The following is a 14,203-nucleotide window of genomic DNA, read 5'->3' as shown; positions in this document are numbered from 1 at the left end:
GCGAGCCGGGTGAAGACAAATTAAACTTAAGCGAGATAATTAAAGTGAATGCAATCAGGCGAGGGCAGGAGGCAAGGCCCCGCGTGGCTAGGCCCCGCGTTGTAAAGTTCCAACCTGGACATCGATTCCCATGCTCGCTGCTACTCAACTGACATCCCTACGAGAGAGAGGCTCTACCTTGGTAAACAACAACCACCACCACAACCACAATCGCAATGAGAATTTCTCACCTCGGGACGTCACGCGGTAGCAGGTGACGTGACGTCACTTCCTGGGAACGAGACACGCTCCTCCCACAATGAGCTGCTCCGTAACTAATTAAATTAGAGAATGAATAAATTATGTTAATGTTGCCGTCCGTTATGTCGTGAGTGCTGAACCCGTCGCAATAAACTCGCGACGGCTTTAACGAACACATTATGTTAATGAGCCGCCAGTCACTGGGCGTAGCTTTGCCCAAATAAGGATTGGCACTGGAACGATATTGGCAGTGACCCAAGCGGAGGTGACCTCTGTTCAAGAGCGCGGGGGAGGGGTGAATACCTTGATGACATGACGTCACTAGCGAGGTACACCTCCCCTTGGCGTTTCACGCCAATGAGGTAAAGCTGAGTGGTGACGTCACAGCGGGATTGGAGTTTAAGTTGATTTAGATTCATTTTCATTGCTCCCTCCCTTGGGTGCGTGGGCTCAGCTACAACAACAACGTGGACATTATTGTGTATACACTGTGTGTGTACACTGTGCATGTATACTGTGTGTGTGTGTACACTGTGTATGTGTGTACACTGTGTGTGTGTACACTGTGTGTGTGTACACTGTGTGTACATTGTGTGTGTACACTGTGTGTGTACACTGTGTGTATACACTATGTGTGTGTACACTGTGCATGTATACTGTGTGTGTGTTCACTGTGTGTGTGTACACTGTGTGTATACACTGTGTGTGTGTACACTGTGTGTATACTGTGTGTTTACACACTGTGTGTGTACACTGTGTGTGTATATACACTGTGTGTATACACTGTATGTGTGTGTGTGTACACTGTGTATGTGTGTACACTGTCTGTGTGTACACTGTGTGTACATTGTGTGTGTGTGTACACTGTGTGTATACAATATGTGTATACACACTGTGTGTACACTGTGTGTGTACACTGTGTGGGTACACTGTGTGTATGTGTACACTGTGTGTGTGTACACTGTGCGTGTAGACTGTGTGTGTGTGTTCACTATGTGTGTATGTACACTGTGTGTATACACTGTGTGTGTGTACACTGTGTGTGTACACCGTGTGTGTACACAATGTGTGTACACTGTGTGTAACAGTGATCATAGGGACTGTGACCGAATTTTTAACAATAAACTACATAAATTATAACACCAAAATCTAGAGCCATATTTTAGGCCACTGTCCATAGACAGTGTTGAGTCTATGGACAGTGTTGAGTCCATGGGCAGTGTTGAGTCTATGGTGCAGTTCTGAGTCTATGGTGCAGTCTTGAGTCTATGGGCAGTGTTGAGTCTATGGTGCAGTGTTGAGTCTATGGGCAGTGTTGAGTCTATGGGCAGTGTTGAGTCTATGGGCAGTGCTGAGTCTATGGGCAGTGTTTATCAGTTCTACAGAATCTGAGCCTCGCTCGCACTGCGTGTTCGCCTATCCGCACTACGATTTATAAAAGCGCCCTGCTAAGGCCTCACGTGATAACAGCCCCACCGAGTCGCCTGCCTGTGATTCGAGGCACGGAACGTCGAATCTCCTCCTCCACCACGACCACACGAGGACATTGTTTTGTTTATAACCTCACCACGAAGGAGGATATAGCTTAAGACCCCCTCCCCAGACACCTACGCAGCGTTGCGCTGGTGAGTGCCGCGTTGAGGCCTATTCCGGGAGTGTCACCGGTCTCGGCTAGATTGCCCAGCCGGCCGAGGCGGCACTTTGGCCGGCTACAGATGCCGCTGTCATGCGATGGTCTCCATAGAGACCTGGAAGATGGTCTCTAGGTTATGTTGTGGGTTAGCAAGCTTCCAAAGGATGCGTGAAGGCTGCCGCTAGGCCTTTGTAACGAATCTTTGCTGCGTGTTTTAAACTTGAATTATTTGCAATGCACGCGTGTCAATGTGCTCTAGAGGAGTTGTAGAACCCTAGCTGCCACTGCTATTCAGTGGCCTAAATTATGGCTCTAGATTTTGGTGTTATAATTTATTTATGTAGTTTATTGTTAAAAATTCGGTCACACTCCCTATGATCACTGTTACATTGCATTTATGGCTTTTATTTTGGTGATTTCGAAAAAAATTGTTTTGGCCATGTTTTTGTTTATTGTAGTACGGAGTTAGACTGATGGCTTTAATCTTAGTTGTCTTGTGGTTGTTGTTGTTATTTGACTTGCATCCCACTGGGATTTTTGCACACAGCGTTGGTGTACGGTGCTATTTCAGGAATATTTTGATATTTTTTTCCTGTATTTTCTGTTTGCACAGTCACGTAATCACTTTAAGATGTTTTCTTGTTCATGTTTTTTGTTTGTTGCGGTTGCACCCGATTCAAGAGCCGAATGGCTCACAGGGCTATACCAAATAAATGAACTATGAACTATGCGTCGCTCAAAGACTTCACTCGAGCGCGTCGTGTTCAAGCTCGCTTTGTCTACCTTAGGAGCTTACAAAGTGCCGCCCAATAATTTACTGTGCGTCTGCCTCTTAGACCGAGTGAATCGCTTGAACAAGTGCACATTCAGAAGCGTAAACTCTGCGAGTATCTCGTTTTAAATTTAGATTTAAAGCTTTCGTGACTGCAGTAATTCATATTCTTAGCTCTTTCGGTAAAGTCACGTTGAAGGGAAACAATAAAATATATAAAACAATAAAAATTCTCACGACAATTCGACCTGATGACGACCGTTTGTGTTATGGTCGAAACGTCGTGAGAATTTTTATTGTTTTATATATATTATTATTTTATTGTTTCCCTTCAACGTGACTTTACCGAAAGAGCTAAGAATATCTCGTTTTATTCATAGTCCGTGTTTCCAAGGATAAAACAAATTGCACATTCTCATTACCAATACATCGACCTGGCTGGCGGTCAAAGTTGCCAGGAGCCCCTTTCCCTGTCGGCTTGACATTTTTTTCAACTCAATTGTTTTTTTACACAGCTCTTGGACAGACGTGCGGCAGTGTTGGTTTCTATCCTGGAAGGTGCTCTCACTTCAGGGGCTGTTTCATTGATGGGAAAAAAAAACCTGAGCTGGGGGTGTAATCAATGTTGTTTTATTGATCTAGTTTAAAACAATCAGCACGAACATCGGTGCCAAACTAACACGATGTGAGGCGCTAGATTTGAAGCTTTCGTGATGTGCAAGGATTCATACTCTGGCTTATTTTCGGTAAAGTCGCGGAGGTAAAAAAAATAAAGTTAAACCCAAGTTAAACTTTAGCAGCCTTATAGTTTACAGCAGTATGCTCTGCAAGGCAACCAGTTTGTCAGCTTAACTACTGCCTCCTGCCTCTGGTTCACGTGTGTAATGCTCTTCAACCTGCACACGGCCATCTCTCCGTCCCCAACCCCCTGCAGCATAACAGAAGGCGGCTTAACTTAGCCCCCCCCCACGGCCCTTCTTGTCTCTCCCCCCCCTTAACCTGTATACAATCTCGGGTGTCTTAGAGTTCCTCTTTGGTTCTATTCGGTAAAGTCACGTAGGTAAAAAATAAAACAAAAATCACGACGTTTCGGCCACAACACAAGCGACCTTCATCAGGTGAAAGGATCAGGCTGTCTCGAGGACAGCGCTGGAGTGAAACACAGCCATGCTCAGACCGCGACCTTTAAGCTGTCCACGGTCTGAGCGTGGCTGTGTTTCACTCCAGTGCTGCCCTCGAGACAGCCTGATCCCTTCACCTGATGAAGGCCGCTTGTGTTGTGGCCGAAACGTCGTGATTTTTGTTGTTTTATTTTTTACCTACGTGACTTTACCGAATAGAACCAAAGAGTATGGATCCTTGCAGTCACGAAAGCTTTAAATCTAGAATTGGCTTAGAGTTCTCTTCACTTGATGTAGCAATTTTTACCGTGATGGTTTCCACCTCAAGACGGAAGCTTGTGCTACTGCCTCCGAAACGTCGTGATTTTAATTGAGTTGTTTTTAAAATTTATTTATTTTATTGATTTTTTTACCTACGTGACTTTAGCGAACAAAAAACAAAGAGTCCGATGTGAGGAGGCGTTTCCCCCAACGTTCGTTTTCTGCGGTGGCAAAAAATGCAGCCTCTGCGAAACGATGAGAACCTAAACATTTTGCTCAACGCAGGAGGAACGTGTCCATCAACGAGGGAGCCTTAGGCATGCATCCAATTGTCCCTTGTGAAGGAGGAGGTCTTTAACCCGGCATGGTTGTCACCTGGTGCACAGGAGGTCGTGGGGTTTGATACCGACCCTGACACTCCCTGCTGTATCTTTGGAGTTGACGTTTCTCGCGCCCCGCGGCCGCGTGGATTTCTCTCCCCGAGTCCTCCGGTTTTTTCCCCTCCACATTCCGAAACGCCACGCGTTTAGAGTATTTTGCCCTGAATGTCCACTTGATATCAGCCCACTATTTGTGGGCCAGGTCTCTTCTTAAAAAGAGCTATGTAGCACGGTGGTGTGCTTCACGTGGCAACATTAAACATTGGTTACTTTTATTAGTATAGATTTTTTTAAAGTGATTTGTTTACTCTTCCTGTAACTCTGCACTCACGCCGTGTTTTTGTTTAGTGTTTGTTGTCATGTTTTGACCCAGTGCCACAGCTGGACATCTGTGACAAAAAGAGCTTCGTAGCGCTTTGGATTCCTCCTCTTGCAGTCTAAATAAATATCATTTCCACTGCTCCTCCTACTCCCTCCCCTTCACCCCTCCTAGCCAAGTGAAGGAAGCCTCCAGGCCGACCATCTGCCACCCCCCCCCCCCCAATGGAGGCTTTCCACACCACCACCCGTTTAGTGGCCTTGCTGATCGTTGTGCTGGGCGACCGTCACAACCCCTTCGCCCTGCCGCTTGACCGTGAGTAGCAAACAGCGCCGCTACCCCACTTGAGACGATGCCCCCTCTCAAAGCTACTCCCACTAAAGGCCATCGATTAAACTCGACACTTTTGACTTCACCAGGCAATGCCCACTGAGCTTCGTGGCTCTTATTTTTTTCAGAAGCGCCCCGGCTCTTGCAAATGATGGCTTCAACGAAGCACTTCGACGTTCAAGCGGGGCCGAGTACTCGAAACACTTGTGGGTATCTGTGTGAGTAGTGTGTGGGTCTCTGTGTGAGTAGTGTGTGGGTTTCTGTGGGTCTCACACAGAGACACAAATACTACTCACACAGAGACCCACACACTACTCACACAGAGAGACCCACACACTACTCACACAGAGAGAACCACACACTACTCACACACAGAGACCCACACACTACTCACACAGAGACCCACACACTACTCACACAGAGACCCACACACTACTCACACAGAGACCCACAGTCTACTCACACAGAGACCCACAGACTACTCACACAGAGACCCACGCACTACTAACAGAGAGACCCACAGACTACTCACACAGAGACCCACACACTACTCACACAGAGACCCACAGACTACTCACACAGAGACCCACACACTACTCACAGAGATACCCATAGACTACTCACACAGAGACCCACAGACTACTCACACAGAGACCCACACACTACTCACACAGAGACCCACACACTACTCACACAGAGACCCACAGACTACTCACACAGAGACCCACACACTACTCACACAGAGATCCACACACTACTCACACAGAGACCCACACACTACTCACACAGAGACCCACATACTACTCACACAGAGACCCACACACTACTCACACAGAGACCCACACACTACTCACACAGAGACCCACATACTACTCACACAGAGACCCACACACTACTCACACAGAGACCCACACACTACTCACACAGAGACCCTACTAACACTCTGCTGTATTTTCGCCCGCAGCTGCGGTTATCATCTCTGGCCACATACGGTACCAAAGAAGCTCACATCAGGTGTATACAGCAAAGCAGCAACCTCCGGAAACACGACGGAAAGGTGCACGGTTGCGACATCACATACACACACACGTACAGGGCCCAGTTGAGTACGCAGTTTGTTAAGGTGCAACACTGCAAGTACTTGCTCGGCCCGGAGCGACCCCCCCCCCCCCCACCCTCGGGAGCAACCTCTGCCCGCTCGCTGTCTCTGCCCCCCCCCCCCACCACCGCCTCACACAGCCAACCCCCCGTCGATGCTGTCGGAGCAAGACAGGATGTACAGGGCGAGAGAGGGAGAGGCGGTGTACATGGAGTGCTCGGTGTGGCCGCCCGCCACCATCCTGTGGTGAGACCGAACGCCGCGCCTGAGCGTCCGTCCCTCTCCGCCTCTCCTCTCGCTCTCCGCTCGCTGGAGACTCTTTTTGTTTATTTCACCGCCTGATGCCCACCGAGCCGTGCAGCTGTTTTTCAGAAGCTACCCGGCCATGTCGCAAACGACGGCCCTGACGACGCGCCTCGAAGCTCCCTGTCGCGAGGGCTGTACGTGCCCTGAACTTCTTTCGCACCCTACGTGGCCAACCGTGCTAATCTGTGCCTCCGTGGATCTGGGTGTCTGTGGGTCTCTCTGTATGTGTACGTGCCCTGAACTTCTTTCGCACCCTATGTGGCCAACCGTGCTAATCAGAGGCACGAGAGCCGAGTCTGTTTTGGAATGCCGCCAGCGGGTTTGCATGGCTGGCCACGTACGGAGCGAAAGAAGTTCAACATAGAACACTCCCATAGACTTCAATGCTAAAGGCTCCCATAGACTTCACTGTTAAAGGCTCCCATAGACTTCAATGTTAAAGGCTCCCATAGACTTCAATGTTAAAGGCACCCATAGACTTCAATGTTAAAGGCTCCCATAGACTTCAATGTTAAAGGCTCCCACAGACTTCAATGTTAAAGGCTCCCATAGACTTCAATGTTAAAGGCTCCCATAGACTTCAATGTTAAAGGCTCCCATAGGCATCAATGTTAAAGGCTCCCATATGCTTCAATGTTAAAGGCTCCCATAGACTTCAATGTTAAAGGCTTCCATAGACTTCAATGTTAAAGGCTCCCATAGACTTCACTGTTAAAGGCTCCCATAGACTTCAATGTCAAAGGCTCCCATAGACTTCAATGTCAAAGGCTCCCATAGACTTCAATGTTAAAGGCTCCCATAGGCTTCAATGTTAAAGGCTCCCATAGACTTCAATGTTAAAGGCTCCCATAGACTTCACTGTTAAAGGCTCCCATAGACTTCAATGTCAAAGGCTCCCATAGACTTCAATGTCAAAGGCTCGCATAGGCTTCAATGTTAAAGGCTCCCATAGGCTAACATTTATAATTTCGCGCGCGCGGGGGCGGGGTAGGGCGACTGTCGATGGCCGCCACGCAGACGTGGCTCAGAGCGAGAGAGCGAGAGAGGGGCACTCAACGCGGCGGAGGGCCGCGTGAACCTCGCCGCCCCAACGTCCCCCGGGACGTTCGCCTCCGCGTCTCGCGAAGCAGCCGACCCCGGATCTCAAATCCCCCGACGGCATCGCCGTCAAACCTCAACGGTTCACGCCCCCCACGCCCCCCACGCCCCCCACGCCTTCCCGCGCACCGCCAGGTTCAGGAACTACCAGAGCTTGAATGTTGAGGGCGAGCGCTTCCAGATCTTCGAGAATGGCACCCTTCACATCGTGGACTTGCGGCGCGAGGACTCGAACACTTACACCTGCTTCGCCATCAACAACCTGAACACCGGCCAGCTGCGGGCGCACCTCTCCGTGGAAGGTGAGCAAAGTCGCCGCCGGCAACAAACCCGCCGGCCGGAATTCCTCTCCGATCCGGCGCCGAGCCGTTAACCGCTGCCGCACCGCAACCGCCGCCATCGAAGACGAAGATCCCCCACCGTGTAGCCCAGGGGTAGGCAAATGTTTTGACTCGCGAGCCACAGTGCGTTCTAAAATTTGACAGAGGGGCCGGGCCAGGAACAGATGGATGGAGTGTTTGTGTGAACTAAATATAAATGGCGTGTTAAAAATCATTACGTGAAAGGATTTGGCCTTTAACAGGTAGCAAAGCATTTATTTGCAAGGCAATTTAACAAATTGCACGAATCTGAACAATACAAAAACATGTCGTAACGTGACTGATCAAACATCGTGAAAACAGCGCCGTCTAATGGGGAAATGGGGGCATTACAGGAGAAAGGTAAAATTTAATTTAATAATAATAATATTTGGACAAGTTCGGCGGGCCAGATTAAAAAGCCCAACGGGCCCTAGAAGGCCCGGGGGCCGTACATTGCCCACGTCTGGTGTAGCCTCAACAGGCCGCAGGGGCAAGCGCTGTTAGCAAGTAGCACCTGTGAAGGCCGGCACGGCGCACGAGGGGGTGGGTGGCCAGCGCCACGCCCGACCGCCTTTGTCTCCCCGGTGCTGGCGATGTTCGCCACACACCGCGCCGGGTGCTCGTTTGAGGCCGAGTCGACCTAGGGGAGACCCAAGACGGGTTCAGATAATCATCACCGCGTGTTGGTGGCCGTGAGCGGGAATCGAACTTGGGTTCGGCCGGGTTCGTAGCGCGGCGTAGCACGGCGTAGACCGCTACACCCGCCGCCGCCACCACCACCACCATTAACTACCACCACCATCACCCCCACAACCACCCCCACAGTGGCGTCGGACGGTGAGGAGGAGGACGAGGAGGAGGAGGAGGGGGACGAGGAGGAGGACGAGGAGGAGGACGAGGACGAGGACAAGGAGGACGAGGAGGAGGACGAGGAGGACGAGGAGGAGGGCCAGGACGATGGCAAGGAGGCCTCTACGTCCTCGCCATCGGCCCCCAACGCCGGTAGCGGCCGTGACGGCGGTGCTGACGATGGCGAGGATGACGACGACGAGCTGTTAGCTACCTCGCCAGGTACGCGGGAGGGCGGCGGCTTGGATCGTCTGTCCACCCTGACGATGCAAATGGCCGTGGTCAGCCCAATGAGGTCGGCGGCGCGGAAAGTCCTGGGTTTTAAAAAAACTGGGTTTCTGGCCACCCCGTGAATCTCCATTGGCTGCTCGGGTTCCCAAGTGCTTGCTCCATTCATGCTTGGATTCAATGTTAAAGGCTCCCATAGACTTCAATGTTAAAGGCTCCCATAGACTTCACTGTTAAAGGCTCCCATAGACTTCACTGTTAAAGGCTCCCATAGACTTCACTGTTAAAGGCTCCCATAGACTTCACTGTTAAAGGCTCCCATAGACTTCACTGTTAAAGGCTCCCACAGACTTTAATGTTAAAGGCTCCCACAGACTTCAATGTTAAAGGCTCCCACAGACTTCAATGTTAAAGGCTCCCACAGACTTCAATGTTAAAGGCTCCCACAGACTTCAATGTTAAAGGCTCCCACAGACTTCAATGTTAAAGGCTCCCATAGACTTCAATGTTAAAGGATCCCATAGACTTCAATGTTAAAGGCTCCCATAGACTTCAATGTTAAAGGCTCCCATAGACTTCAATGTTAAAGGCTCCCATAGACTTCAATGTTAAAGGCTCCCATAGACTTCACTGTTAAAGGCTCCCATAGACTTCACTGTTAAAGGCTCCCATAGACTTCACTGTTAAAGGCTCCCATAGACTTCACTGTTAAAGGCTCCCATAGACTTCACTGTTAAAGGCTCCCATAGACTTCACTGTTAAAGGCTCCCATAGACTTCAATGTTAAAGGCTCCCATAGACTTCAATGTTAAAGGCTCCCATATACTTCAATATTAAAGGCTCCCATAGGCTTCAATGTTAAAGGCTCCCATATACTTCAATGTTAAAGGCTCCCATAGACTTCGCTGTTAAAGGCTCCCATAGACTTCACTGTTAAAGGCTCCCATAGACTTCACTGTTAAAGGCTCCCATAGGCTTCACTGTTAAAGGCTCCCATAGACTTCACTGTTAAAGGCTCCCATAGACTTCACTGTTAAAGGCTCCCATAGACTGCACTGTTAAAGGCTCCCATAGACTTCACTGTTAAAGGCTCCCATAGACTTCACTGTTAAAGGCTCCCACAGACTTCAATGTTAAAGGCTCCCACAGACATCAATTTTAAAGGCTCCCACAGACTTCAATGTTAAAGGCTCCCATAGACTTCAATGTTAAAGGCTCCCATAGACTTCAATGTTAAAGGCTCCGATAGACTTCAATGTTAAAGGCTCCCATAGTCTTCAATGTTACAGGCTCCCATAGACTTCAATGTTAAAGGCTCCCACAGACTTCAATGTTAAAGGCTCCCACAGACTTCAATGTTAAAGGATCCCACAGACTTCAATGTTAAAGGCTCCCACAGACTTCAATGTTAAAGGCTCCCACAGACTTCAATGTTAAAGGCTCCCACAGACTTCAATGTTAAAGGCTCCCATAGACTTCAATGTTAAAGGCTCCCATAGACTTCAATGTTAAAGGCTCCCATAGACTTCAATGTTAAAGGCTCCCATAGACTTCAATGTTAAAGGCTCCCATAGACTTCACTGTTAAAGGCTCCCACAGACTTCAATGTTAAAGGCTCCCACAGACATCAATTTTAAAGGCTCCCACAGACTTCAATGTTAAAGGCTCCCATAGACTTCAATGTTAAAGGCTCCCATAGACTTCAATGTTAAAGGCTCCGATAGACTTCAATGTTAAAGGCTCCGATAGACTTCAATGTTAAAGGCTCCGATAGACTTCAATGTTAAAGGCTCCCACAGACTTCAATGTTAAAGGCTCCCACAGACTTCAATGTTAAAGGCTCCCACAGACTTCAATGTTAAAGGCTCCCACAGACTTCAATGTTAAAGGCTCCCACAGACTTCAATGTTAAAGGCTCCCATAGACTTCAATGTTAAAGGCTCCCATAGACTTCAATGTTAAAGGCTCCCATAGACTTCACTGTTAAAGGCTCCCATAGACTTCAATGTTAAAGGCTCCCATAGACTTCACTGTTAAAGGCTCCCACAGACTTCAATGTTAAAGGCTCCCACAGTCATCAATTTTAAAGGCTCCCACAGACTTCAATGTTAAAGGCTCCCATAGACTTCAATGTTAAAGGCTCCCATAGACTTCAATGTTAAAGGCTCCGATAGACTTCAATGTTAAAGGCTCCGATAGACTTCAATGTTAAAGGCTCCCATAGTCTTCAATGTTACAGGCTCCCATAGACTTCAATGTTAAAGGCTCCCACAGACTTCAATGTTAAAGGCTCCCACAGACTTCAATGTTAAAGGCTCCCACAGACTTCAATGTTAAAGGCTCCCACAGACTTCAATGTTAAAGGCTCCCACAGACTTCAATGTTAAAGGCTCCCACAGACTTCAATGTTAAAGGCTCCCATAGACTTCAATGTTAAAGGCTCCCATAGACTTCAATGTTAAAGGCTCCCATAGACTTCAATGTTAAAGGCTCCCATAGACTTCAATGTTAAAGGCTCCCATAGACTTCAATGTTAAAGGCTCCCATAGACTTCACTGTTAAAGGCTCCCATAGACTTCACTGTTAAAGGCTCCCATAGACTTCACTGTTAAAGGCTCCCATAGACTTCACTGTTAAAGGCTCCCATAGACTTCACTGTTAAAGGCTCCCACAGACTTCAATGTTAAAGGCTCCCACAGACTTCAGTGTTAAAGGCTCCCACAGACTTCAATGTTAAAGGCTCCCACAGACTTCAATGTTAAAGGCTCCCACAGACTTCAATGTTAAAGGCTCCCACAGACTTCAATGTTAAAGGCTCCCACAGACTTCAATGTTAAAGGCTCCCACAGACTTCAATGTTAAAGGCTCCCACAGACTTCAATGTTAAAGGCTCCCATAGACTTCACTGTTAAAGGCTCCCATAGACTTCACTGTTAAAGGCTCCCATAGACTTCACTGTTAAAGGCTCCCATAGACTTCACTGTTAAAGGCTCCCATAGACTTCAATGTTAAAGGCTCCCATAGACTTCAATGTTAAAGGCTCCCATAGACTTCAATGTTAAAGGCTGCCATAGACTTCACTGTTAAAGGCTCCCATAGACTTCACTGTTAAAGGCTCCCATAGACTTCAATGTTAAAGGCTCCCATAGACTTCAATGTTAAAGGCTCCCATAGACTTCACTGTTAAAGGCTCCCATAGACTTCACTGTTAAAGGCTCCCATAGACTTCACTGTTAAAGGCTCCCATAGACTTCACTGTTAAAGGCTCCCATAGACTTCACTGTTAAAGGCTCCCATAGACTTCACTGTTAAAGGCTCCCATAGACTTCACTGTTAAAGGCTCCCATAGACTTCACTGTTAAAGGGTCCCATAGACTTCAATGTTAAAGGCTCCCATAGACTCACGGAGGTGCACACATCGAGGGCAGTCAACAAAGTTCCGGTCAAACGGAGATAAAAGAACGCTTTGAAAATAAAAAAGATTCTCAGCATCGCAACTCTAGGCAGGGGTTTGCTGTTTTGGCAAAGAGCGTTGTTGACACTCGGGTGTTGGTGGTGGTCCACCGCTCACCGCAGAGGAGTTACAATCGGGCACCCAACGTCGATGATGTGACAGTCGGCGTTTTAATTTACCAAATAGCTTTAAACGTAGTGTTATGGATCGTCTCTCTGAATGATTGGGTGAGTGGCAGAGTGAACAAGTGAGGAAGAGGTTTCAGTCTCAACTATCAACAACCTCCAACAAATCTTCCATCTCCTAGGAGGTGGTGGTGTTGGTGGTGGTGGAGATGGTGGCGGTGGTGTTGGTGGTGTTGGTGGTGGTGGTGTTAGTGGTGTTGGTGGTGGTGTTGGTGATGGTGATGTTGGTGGTGTTGGTGGTGGTGGTGTTGGTGTTAGTGGTGTTGGTGGTGTTAGTGGTGTTGGTGGTGTTGGTGGTGGTGGTGTTGGTGGTGTTGGTGGTGGTGTTGGTGTTGGTGGTGTTGGTGGTGGTGTTGGTGGTGGTGTTGGTGGTGGTGTTGGTGGTGATGTTGGTGGTGTTGGTGGTGGTGGAGATGGAGGAGGAGGCGGAGGGTTGTAAGAGGCCCCCCGGTACTCGTACATTGCTCTCATCATAGCGATGGCGACTGACGTCTCGTTTCTCCGCTTGCCCCTTTGCAGCGGCAACGACATCATCAGCGACGTCATCAGCGGCGACGACGTCATCAGCGACGACGTCAGCGGCGGCGACGACGTCAGCGGGGCGGGCGTCTGCCACCAGCAAGGCGTCTTGCTGCCCCGGTGCCGCTTGGGCCACGGCGCTTCTGCTCACGCTGGTGCCGTCGTTGGCGCGCGGCGGCGACGTCTAGAAGGAAGCTTTTCTTTCTCGCTCTCGCAAAAATCTTTACGATTTGCGATGCCCCGTTGCGTTCCGACATCGTTTCTCGTTTCCACGCATTCACGTTGTCCGAGTTTTATTGGGGGAGAAAAGTGACGCGCCGTGTGCCCGCGACGTCTCGCGGAGAGCCGTCTTGCGTGACGATTTTAAACGCGAGTTGCGACTGAGTCATGCCCTGAAGTTGTTCCATGCTGCTGCTGCTGCCGTGCTGAAGACGTAATGATAAAGGCGCCAAGTTAGCTGTTGCTGCTGTTGTTGACACAAATGTTGCCGTTGTTGATGGTCCAGCTGAGGCAGGGAGAAGCTGCCTTAGTCTTGCGGGGCGAACGCTGTTGTGGATCTGGTGGGGGGGGGGGGGGGCGCTGTGGTGCTCTGTGAGTGATGTACAGCAACGGGAGACTAGAGTCTTGTGCGTCCGTCTCGTCTCACACGCTTAGGTGAGGACATCACTGATTAAGAATATTATTTTGTTACCAGGTTCAGAAGGGCCCACAACTGGGGCCTATCGTTGGCTTCCGATTTCACCGATTTTCCTCGAGTCGAAATAAAAACATCTGATTGTGAATATAACAGCACGAGCTTTAACTACCCGGCTTCACCCGGGACTTGGATTCACCACGTCCGGCCACCTTTGTCTCCCGATGTTCACACCACAACATTTACACGTTTGAGGCTGAGTCGACCTAGGGGAGGCCCAGGACCGGTTGAAATAATCGTCACCGGTGGTGGCCGTGAGCGGGAATCGAACTCGGGTCGCCGGGTTCGTAGCGCAGCGTAGCGCTAACCACTACACTACCGCTCCCCCCCCCACACACAGACACACACAGACA

At 49.2% G+C, this 14,203-nt stretch overlaps 1 protein-coding gene across 2 annotated transcripts; it reads left to right on the top strand.

Annotated features, from left to right (window-relative positions):
- The first annotated feature begins 1,667 nt into the window (after window positions 1–1,667).
- LOC142911131 (uncharacterized) lies at window positions 1,668–13,943 on the top strand. Of its 2 annotated transcripts, XM_076060209.1 has the most exons (8): window positions 1,668–1,865; window positions 4,901–5,041; window positions 5,185–5,262; window positions 6,021–6,113; window positions 6,296–6,401; window positions 7,695–7,861; window positions 8,747–8,992; window positions 13,157–13,943. In XM_076060209.1, the coding sequence occupies exons 2-8, from the start codon at window positions 4,951–4,953 to the stop codon at window positions 13,342–13,344; spliced, it is 969 nt and encodes a 322-aa protein (XP_075916324.1). In that variant the 5' UTR covers window positions 1,668–1,865; window positions 4,901–4,950; the 3' UTR covers window positions 13,345–13,943. The 2 variants fall into 2 exon arrangements, with proteins under 2 accessions (XP_075916324.1, XP_075916325.1); XM_076060210.1 differs by lacking the exon at window positions 5,185–5,262.
- Window positions 13,944–14,203: the final 260 nt, after the last annotated feature.

This window comes from Petromyzon marinus, unplaced genomic scaffold (assembly GCF_048934315.1).
Source record: "Petromyzon marinus isolate PM22_M1 ecotype Great Lakes invasive population unplaced genomic scaffold, UKy_Petmar_22M1.pri1.0 PM_G_Scaffold_17, whole genome shotgun sequence".
Taxonomy (NCBI): domain Eukaryota; kingdom Metazoa; phylum Chordata; class Hyperoartia; order Petromyzontiformes; family Petromyzontidae; genus Petromyzon; species Petromyzon marinus.
The sequence above is the reverse complement of the archived record's forward strand: the minus strand, read 5'-3'. Positions and strand labels throughout refer to the sequence as shown.